This window comes from Typopeltis vanoorti, chromosome 19, assembly GCF_054136105.1.
Source record: "Typopeltis vanoorti isolate ZY-2024b chromosome 19, IOZ_Tvanoo_1.0, whole genome shotgun sequence".
Lineage (NCBI taxonomy): Eukaryota > Metazoa > Arthropoda > Arachnida > Uropygi > Thelyphonidae > Typopeltis > Typopeltis vanoorti.
Genome location: NC_143567.1, coordinates 94,191,509 through 94,202,289, shown reverse-complemented (window position 1 = coordinate 94,202,289; position 10,781 = coordinate 94,191,509). Strand labels below are relative to the sequence as shown.

The 10,781-nt window shown below is 34.0% G+C and overlaps 1 protein-coding gene across 3 annotated transcripts in view; it reads right to left on the bottom strand.

The window, feature by feature from the left end:
- Positions 1-675: 675 nt before the first annotated feature.
- Positions 676-10,781, bottom strand: part of LOC150096363 (glutathione S-transferase 1-like) — a 43,569-nt gene continuing 33,463 nt past the window's right edge. For 2 of the 3 annotated variants that reach the window (XM_090408907.1, XM_090408908.1), the window contains exons 4-6: positions 9,065-9,183; positions 8,834-8,941; positions 676-1,004 (exon numbers count right to left, since the gene is read on the bottom strand). In XM_090408907.1, coding sequence (XP_090265033.1) covers positions 837-1,004; positions 8,834-8,941; positions 9,065-9,183 — 395 coding nt within the window. In that variant the 3' untranslated portion in view covers positions 676-836. The remainder of the gene's footprint in view (positions 1,005-8,833; positions 8,942-9,064; positions 9,184-10,781) is intronic. The other variant, XM_090408909.1, reaches the window with a different exon arrangement.

Sequence of the window (10,781 nt, the reverse complement as noted above, 5' to 3'; positions counted from 1 at the left end):
AAGATGTTTGTAGATTTGTCCCAGCGGACTGTATGACTTGGGTTTTCATCATTAGGATCAGCCGAGAAATGGATATGGCTTGATAAGGCACTGGCTCGCTGTCTCTTGTAAGCAATGTCTCTCATGTGTTCCTCCATACGTAATTCAATAGATTTGTCCGTCTGGCCAAAATAAGGAATATCACAATCACACCATAATTTGTACACATAATTTGTATGTTGTTCATAGTTTTTTTTTTTTTTAACCTTCAGTGTTTAGTGTTTTTTCTGTTCTTTTATGTCAACCCTGATGAAGGCTCTTATAAGCCGAAACTAGTCGTGTTAAACCCCCCCTTTTTACCTAACTCTCGGTTTAAGTCATTCAACTCTATTTTACAATATATATATATATATATATATAAAATACAACTACAACGTTTTCATGCTAATTATGTATAAAGACTGTCTATGTTGTTCATAGTCTTTTAACCCTCAATGTTTAGTGTTTTTTCTTTTATAATGTCACCTGAAGAAGGCTGTTACAGACCGAAACTAGTAGTGTGTTTATATTAAAACCTTTTTAATTAAATCTCGGTTCTAGTCATTCAATTTTTTTCATAAATATATATATATATATATATAACTGTTTATTCATTAAAATAAAAAAAAATCTAAAGAAATAATAACTACAGTGTAATAAAGTCGAAAAGTTTTATTACTTATTACAAAACCACAGTATACAATCTTTCCATATTCATTGAAAAGCACAATTACTTCTACAGTACCTAAATGAGTATCACAAGAAATTTAATCACATATTATTTTGTTTATATCCCTAAGGCATGGCATCTAATCTTTCTATGCTCTCCAATGTTTCTTTTGCGACTGAACAAAATCTGCAACGGCTGGAATGGCGGTTATCTTTTCCAAATATGCTTCAAGAAATGGGAGATTTTCGAGAAGTGTAGAATGTCGGGATTTTAATGCAGAAAGTGTAAGAGCAACACCAAAATCGCTCCACGTCAACTGTAAAAATATAAATAAATAAGTAAATAAAAAGTCCGTTAGTCGGTATTGCTTACTTCTAAAATTAAAATAAAGAAAATGTTAATTGGGGATCGTAATCATCATTAATAAATACACAATATGTAAATACGGAATAAAAGAAAAGACGTTTATATGTCATTCATTCAAGAAAAAAAATGTATGTAATATCATAAACACAATCAAAAACTGAATAAGTGTTCGTTGGTTTTGTGTACGAAACACCAATAAATGTTTCCCAACATTTTATACGTTCTGAGCGTTTAGCCTAGTGGCTATGTGCTTCGCAATCATATGCCTGGGAAAGGAGTGTCCAGGGTTCGATTCCCGTCGCCGACGTGAGGAGCTTAAGGCTCTTTCTGAGACGTAGCCAAGTTACCCGATCTTGGGCGTTGACAGCAGGGATTTTCTCCTCAGTTTATCTGCGGTTTTTCCTCCCCTAACCAGGCAGACCGGTACCCTGAACACATGCAGATAAAGCCATAGAATATACCGGTAGGCATAGGGCCAGTCACCTTATCATCTAACACGTAGAAAGGAGAAAGAGAACATTTTAAATATTCATTCAAATTTTTGATAAACTGCAAGAGAGAGAAAGAGAGAGAGAAAATGTTATTACTCCACCAACTGAAAAGTATTACAGTCTGCAAGAGGAATTCCAGCCATCTATTTATTGGACATCATCATCATCAGATGATATGGTAACTCAGTTGCTCAGTGATATGCCACACCATTCCTCGCCAGGTGGTCCTGTTGCATGCTTTTCTGGAGTCATCAACTCTCTGAAGATCAGTCACTGCAGACACACCATCCATCCATATCAGTGACGGACTACCTCTTCCTCTTTTTCCATGAACTTTAACCTTCTGTTACTGTTTCAAAAAGCCCTCCTTCCATCCTTCCAATGTGTCCAAAGTATTTCAACTCTTTTCTATCAGTATCCTTAAAGAGTCTTAGAGTTCCACCCATCCTTACTAGAACCCAACCGTTTGTTCGCCTTTCAGTATAAGATATCATCAACAGCCTTCTGTAACCCCACTCAAAAGCAGCTATTGTTTTCCTATCAGACTTCTTTAGGTTCCAAGTCTCACATCCATAAGTCGCTGTTGGAAAACAGCTACATCCAGAATCCTCAATTTTGTTCCTGTGGAGACAGATCCATCCTTCCAGATTTTAGACAATATGAAGTGTAGTTATAAAGTACACAATAGTAAACTTCGTTTGCATAAAAGTTTTATTTTATTTTTTTATTTTTTAAAGTCAATCTGATACGTATATCGAGCACAAAAACATAAGAGATTACAATTTTTTTTTTTAATGGAATAGATTAGCGATATACACTGGAAATATAAATTTATGAATGGGAAAAAGCAGATAAGGCTGAGTGAATAAACACAAGTCAACCTTATTCATGGGTGACGAATTTTGTAGTAAGTGTATTTCATATTAAGGTACCGGAAATCATAAATCTTAATCTTATTGACCTTAATCTTATTCATCAGCCATACTTATCTGGCTACAGTTCCAACAAAATTAACAAAATGCTTGTATCGCCTCCATCCTAAATTCCTCTCAACGTACAGATGGCAGTAGCGTTATTACTATTCTCTGTATCCTGGTTACTTCAGAAAAAAATCGTCAGAACTTTAAAGAAATATAATACTTCTGCACTGCTTTCAAACTCCATATGAAATTGGCTGCTCTTATCCACTTCCCTAAACTCACTCTTATTCCAGGTGTATAAAGGTTCCTTGTTCTTGCAACTTGCCTTATTATGGTCAGATTGGAAGATCGACTAAAGTTTTTCGCATGAAGAATAGAAGGAATACATCCACTATCAGAATTATGTCAATCTGAACAAGCACACACCATGCTTTCGATTCCATCTGATGTACAGAATTAAGTATAAAAAATTTGCTGTTTTTTTTCCTGGTTTTTGAATAAGCAGCAGAACTTAAAACCAACCAAATTTGAAGAAAGATTGTTCTGCAAACTTGCTCGAAATATGGGAAAATTCTCAGACCTCTCACCCAACAACCAAGGCTACCCAGCGTACCCCCAGCAGACAGTGTTTAGGACTTATGACTTAAAACGACATGTTGGAGTTATTAAATTTTTGCTTAATGTAACTTACAATACAATTCTTGTTTCGACGATTATAACTTACTTCAAAGTTTCACTAATAACATAGATTTTCATATTTTAATTTGCATTATATTTTTATTATGATCTTTTCTTCTCTTCTGATCTCCCAAGCCCTGGCCATTATAGGTTTATGTTTTTTTCTCTTCATAGAATTAATAGCAGAAATAGACGAGTATACGAAATAAAACAAAAATACGATAGTTCTCCACTTTGTCGATAGATGGCTATAGTATCTCACAGCTTGTTAGTTTTTGAAAATAAACTAAACATCAAAATAAGCAAAAGTTAAAAGCGCCACCGACATTAATGCCTAGTGAAAGGCTCTTCTTCTTATCTCACAGTAGCAAGAGATAAGAAAAAAACATATCTGTGTATTATACAATCAGAGGATCAATGAACCAAGCATACGTGGCGTTACCACAGAGCATGAGCAGCAACGCTAGCGAAATGTTAACCCGAGGTGGTTCATACTTCTCGACGTAGAAGAGGAAGCTCAGCAGAATCGAGTTCTAGACTTCTCCGCTGAGTAAATAAGATAAGACTGAAGTGCAATGTTGATTTGGTCCGTCCCAGTTTAAACAGTAAATATTATTCGTTTGTTTCCATGAGGGCAAACTACTCAGGAAGTGGATGCATTTTTGAATTAGATGTTTTTCTTCATAAACGCTGCTTAAACAAAAAAATTTAAAAAAAATATCTTTCTCTAAGAGAAAGTGAATGTCAATTTCATTTGTAATGTTATTTTAGTGAGAGAAAATTGTCTACATTACTGCTATATATTATTCTATTATTACTGCTTCTTTTATAATATGCGTTACATTAAAGTGTCCTATTTCTGCTTTTAAAATGAAAGATACGTGTTAACTTACATATCCCGGAAGTTTCTTTCGTTTTTCTTTTTTTGACATACTTCTCATTGCTGTTTCCTAAGGGAGTTACTACGTGACTACTGTTTCAAGAACCCTCAACAACACAGTAACGAGAAGCAGGTTATTCCGGGAGGCATTTTTTTTTTTTTTAATTTGTTTTATGAGAGATTTGTGTGCTAAATGTGCAAGGCAGGGGGAGAATGAAGCCTTCAGGAAATTGAAAACCTTCCCAGAGACAAAAGTATTTACTTTAGCTGAAAAAGTACATTCATCTCTGAGAAATTGTATTTTATATACCAAACTAAGAAAAAAAAAAAAAAAAGCCGAAATAATAACCTGCTGCAGTAGGGTGAGGTTTAAATTTATGGGAGCAAAAAAAAACAAAAAAAAACAGGATTATAAACCTGGAATAAGAAAGATTAATACTACCACTGATCCTAGGATACCTCCCCAGGACTTTAACCAACGTAGCAGCCTTGACGAGTATCTACTTCCATAATTACATGGATGCGAAGTATCCATTTGAATCATTATAACCTTTGAATAATGTAGAGATAACATGGATACGAAGCTTATAATTTCGATATATTTTATCCGTGTGGCTGTTTGAGTGGTTAAATCAATTAAACCAATTATACCCAAATAGGTCTCGAAGCAATAAATTTAAAATTTGATAAAAATTTTGGAAGAATTTTAATCAACTAAAAGTAAGAAAAATTTCTTTGCAATTATTATTTTTTCTTTATTTATTTCATCAACGTACAATCAATAAATATATTATTTAATTTTTAATATTTTAATAGAATATATTCAGGATACCTAATTATCATAAATGGGGGGGCACTAAAATGATTATTCGGTCTCGCATTAGCTGCACGGGACTGAGTAGTATAGCATCTCTCTCTCTCTCTCTCTGTGTGTGTGTGTGTAAATTGAAATATATGATGAAATATCTTTACTAAAAAAAGTTAGGCGAAACACCGATTTAGTATTATCCTAGTGAAATTTTTGATAACACAGAAATCCACTAATAAAAGGCTGTAAACTGTTCATAAGAATTACTGGTACATAAGTCTTATGTAATGTAACTCCTTGGCTCTCACTTGCTATTACTACGGTGCTAAATAATAAATATGCATCGCAGCCCACAGAAACCTTCAAGACACGATAAAGAATTTCTTTATCTCTCAACCCCTTTTTTCTGGCATGTATCGAGAGTGTGTGTGTGTGTGTGTGTGCGCGTGCGTGCAATTCATTGGCCTAGTAAAAAGGCATAATAAATAAAGACTTCGCCCACATCAACATTATTTCCTTCCCTGAATCCCAGTTTTCAAAAAAATATAACTATATCGCTACCATGGTAAAGGATTTCAACTGGACCATAAAGCATTGACTTATAGCAGCACAGAGTGACTAGTAAACGCTCATTCTCCAAACTTAACTGAATAAAAAGAAAAGTACAAGAAATGATCATAGACAACCACAAAATATTAGGGTTTTGTAATCTCATTCTTATACAGTAGCATCGTTCATTATCGCAGCAAATGAACACACAGCCGTTTTTGATATATGTAGTGTAGACACAATGTTGTTTTTCATAATTAGGTCATTAAAATGGTTCAATTGAAACAACTCGAAAAATTTTAATTGTAATCTTAATTAGTATCAAATATTATTTCTTTTTATCAAGCCAGGAGGAATTATTTTGCCAATAAAAAAGTCCAGTTAATTTATTATTATCAAAATATTATCATTTGAAAGTGTTGAAAATAAATAGGAATTTATTGCTAAAAATATAATAACAAATCAACAAAAATTTTTAATCAGGAAGTCTTAATATACATAAGACTAGTTTAACAACAAAAAACTACGTGGCGGTAATGTACATGTTGGGTGCGTTAAATTATTTATTTTATTTAGATAAATTAAAATTAATTAAAATGTCTTATTATTAACAGAAATAACATAAAATTAAATAACATTTGCGACAACATTTAAATGTACTATATAAGAAAAAAATATTTTTATAAAAATTAAACTGGATATTACTTGCTTACTTTTTTTTTTTTAAAAAAATCTTGTGAACACGTAACTCGTTATTTTAATCTTTACGCATATGAAGATTAAAAGAACAGTACTAAAAAAATAATAATAAATAAAATAAAAATAGGCTACTGATATTACAATATCAGTAGCCTATTCATTACACTAGCGGTATTGCTACAATATCAGTATTATTCTATAACAGAGGTGCTTTGTCGGATGGTTAATATTCCGACACGCCTTTTAAATTTTAAAAGGCATGTCAGATAATTCTTGACGTCTATGTTTACTTTGAAGAATTATCATCTAAACCAGGACGGTCATTGGTTGTACCAGTGAGCTGTATCTTGCCCCCAGAATATCTCCCATTCAGCTTGGAGCTGGGATACAGATGAAATTCCTTATAGCAGAAAATTATTTCTACTAGGACTAATCTTAAGTAAATCATACCTTATTAAAATAATATGCTAAATAATGCATTATGGCAAGGTGACTTGAAGTTTGAAATTAATAAAATATGATGATATAATATTATCAATGAGACTGGATGAGTCTTTGACTGTAGGCGAGCTCGATGTAATAATACTAATATATAGCAATAAAATAAAACACAAATGAAATGGTCACCAAGAATCGTACACATACCAGGCAAAACAATCAATGACACATAGGAGGTTGTTTTCTAGAGGGTGTCCCAAAATTCACGCAAGATTTAAATTTAGCGCCATTTGTGCGGTAAAGTGTTGCCAACGAGAGAAAAAAAAAAAAAAAGACAGTGTGACAGCTGACAGTTCAGGGTTATTAAAAATGGAGCACTACACGAAAGAACAACGCATTTTCATTGTTGAGCAATATTTTAAAAATAATGAACGTTTGGTAGCTACAGCAGTTCGCAATTTTCATACAAAATATGGTCGGAATAGTGATTTAACTTCATTAACTGTGAAAAGATTAATTAAAAAAATTCAAGGAAACTGGATCAATTAGTGATCTTATACACTCTGGCCGTCCTTCAACAAGTCGTTCAACAGAAAACATCGAAGCAGTTCGTGAGAGTGTTGCTGAGAGTCCAGGAACATCAATTCGGCACCGTGGTCTTAAATTGGGCATTTCGAGAAGCTCTCTACAGCGTATTCTCACGAAAGATTTGCATCTTTATGCTTACAAAGTTCAATTGACTCAAGAACTGAAGCCTACTGACCACACACAGCGAAGAGAGTTCGTTGAATGGATTATGGAACAACAACAAGTGGATGCTTATTTTTCGAACAAAATCATCTTCAGTGATGAGGCTCATTTTCATCTTGATGGCTTCGTTAATCGACAAAATTGTCGCATTTGGGGTTCAGAAAATCCACGAGTGATTGTTGAGAAACAAATACATCCACAACGTGTCACTGTTTAGTGCGGATTTTGGGCTGGAGGCATCATCGGTCCATTCTTCTTCGAAAATGCGGCTGGTAAGGCAATAACAGTTAATTGTGCTCGCTATCGCGACATGATAATCCAGTTTTTTGTGCCTAAATTGCAAGATATGGATGTGGACGACATGTGGTTTCAACAAGACGGTGCCACATGCCATACAGCCCGAGAAACAATTCAATTACTGCATGAGTCATTTCCTGGCCGTGTAATTTCCCGTTTTGGTGATCAGAATTGGCCACCCAGATCATGTGACTTAACGCTTGGACTTTTTTCTTTGGAGTTTTTTGAAGTCTAAGGTTTATTCCAACAAGCCCACGACCACCCACGCCTTGAAGGAGGAAATTGACCGCTGTATCAACGAAATTCAGCCACATTTATGCAAAACGGTCATGGGAAAATTTCGACAAAAGAGTGCGTATGTGCCAGCAAAGCCGTGGAGGCCATTTACCCGATATGCTATTCCATGCATTACCCTATACTCTATACTTTATGAATCATGTAGAGGCGGACTGAAGAAAACTGTGTTGATGATAACAAACTCTATCCCCTTTATGGGAGATAGTACTTTACAAATCAGCTAATTTTTCCTAACTTTTTATTGTATATATAGGGTTTTTTTTTTTTGTTAGGAAATTTTATTGACTTTTTTAGTTATCTTGCACAAGCTACTTAGGTGGTGCTTTTGGAATTGTCAGTTATTGTTTAATTTGAGCTTAAAATGTACTGGAGATGCCTGTGACACACAGGCGAAAATTATACTATTAAAAAATCTTTTTACGTGAGTTTTTCCATCATTAATTTTGCATTTATTTGTTGATGATAATGATGAAAGTACTACTAATATTATCTTTGATCCTCTATATTTTTTTGAAAATGTATTTTATATATTAAGTAGCACATCTGTAACTTTGCTTTGGAGCTGGGGATGGTATTCCAGTTCCCCTTTGATACCATTATTTTTCAACATGCTAGCTCCCATATCTGATAGGTTGATCGAAAAAAAAAAAAAAAAAACGAATTCGATTCTTATCGTGATGAAAGGAATTTTTATATGGTCTTTTCAGTTGAAGGTGAGTTAGACAATCTCATACGGCGGTAGCAAGGTTTTCCTTCAGGAGATTGTGGTTTTTCATCCAGTATACAGGCAAATCGGCCAAGAGAAAACATATTTCACAAGCAAAGAAAAGTAGATCATGTCGGGTTGGAAGTTGAGTACCCTCCCACTATGAGTCCTTGGACTTTTTGAATCTGATTAGAACCAAAATCATAACGCTACGAGAGTTGGTCTATTGTTTAGTAGAAGCTAAAAAAGCTAATAACAGCACTTGCCTGATCACCAACAATATAACTTTTCGAGCCTCTTTTTTGAAGAAACTTTTCATATAACTTCAGATATCGGGGAACATCCTTTTCGATCATCTCTTTAAGAACAGTTCCCTGAAAATTAAAAATAAATTCATTTATTCTCTCTCTCTCTCTCTCTCTCTCTCTCTCTCTCTCTCTCCACAAACTTTATAAATAATGTTTATTTATTCTTTAAGGAAAAAAAAATATTCATACTTGTTCTTCAGGAGTGAGCTTTGGAAATTCACTTGTGCTAAGCTTGGAAAACATACGCCCAAGTCCATCCATGACCATGTCGCACATCGCAGCTTCTTTGTGGTCCTTACCCACAAGACCTAAAAAGCATAGGAAAGAGAGAAATAAAGTACTTGCATCTTTAGAAATTCACTTTCAGTAAATTTCAGTTCATTTCGTTCTTGTGTAAATTAACCAGAAATATCTATAAAAGATACTTTTTTTAGCACAGATAATTGGCTTCTCCAATATTTTTTGTCTAATTTTTGAGAGAGATATCTGTCTCTCATAAGATACTGGAAAAATCATCCTTCTATATAAGAAAGATGATAAAACTGACATAAGAAATTTAGACCTGTAAATCTTCTCCTATTGTTTTATAAGCTTTTTTTTTACAAACATTATGGATGGCAGAATAAACAATATATTAACTTTTCATCAATCTAAAGAACATGCAAGTTTCAAAACATCCTTCTCACCTTGAAATCATTTAACAAGTCTTAAATCAAGTAATGGAAAAAACAACAAAAAATTATAATACACCAATTTCTTTGGCTTTCATAGATTATGAAAAAACCTTCGATTCAACGGACTCATGTAAAATGCTAGAAGCTTTAAAACATATAGGAATAGACGATATTTATATTAATTTATTAATCATATATATAAGAGGTTCGACGATAACGAATTTAAATGGAAAAGAGGAATCAGATAGGGAGACTCTATCTTACCAAAACAGCCTTTGAATATGCTTGAGAAAAGTGAACTGCGAGAAAAGAGGATTGAATATTGATGGGGACTACTTAAGTAATCTGCGATTCATTGTTGATATCATACTAATAGCAAGATCAACAAAAGAATTAGAACGTCTACTGAATTATATGAAGTAGGTGTGGAGAGAGAGAGAGAGAGAGAGAGAGAGAGAGAGAGAGAGAGAGAGAGAGAGGCCTACAAATAAATATGGACAAAAGGAAAAATAATGTATAGAGAAAATACGCCAGAACGAAAACAAATAGACGTAAATCAAAGAGAGGTTGAGTTAGTGAGTTTACATATATATCTAGGACAAATCATTACAAGCGACCAAAAACCGAATAATGAAATTTCAGTTAGAATAACAACAGGATGGAAAGTCTTTAATCATTATAGAGAGATATTTAAAAGCAATTTACCGAACTACCTCTAAAGGAAGATCTTCTACACCCTGTGTATACTAACAACTATGACCTATTGTAGTGAAACCTGGGGCCTGACTATAAAAAGCTAGATAAAGCGAACACAATACAACGAAATATAGAAAGAACCATTTTGGAAATAACAATTTTTTTTTGTTATTTCCAAACGCCTAACACCTTTTATTCCTTTATAGGGAGTAGGCGAGGCCTTTTAACCGTATCTAGCTTTTGGAGATTCAGTAGGCAGTAGCCAACGAGAGATAGCTGACCCATGACTATCACTTATGAGTGGCAACCAACGAAGAGACTGGCAAACAAGTGCTGCCATCTCTTAGTACCTAACCCTAACAGGATATGTTACTGTCTGAAATAATGAGGGTACCACGGTCGATTTCTTGAGTTTATGGGACGAAAAACCCGAGTTTCCGGGAAAAAAATCCACTTGTCTGTGCCAGAGATCAGTTAACTCGGGAACCGGTCGAAGAAAGGCTTAGAAAAATTTCCTCCAATCGGCGACTTGACTT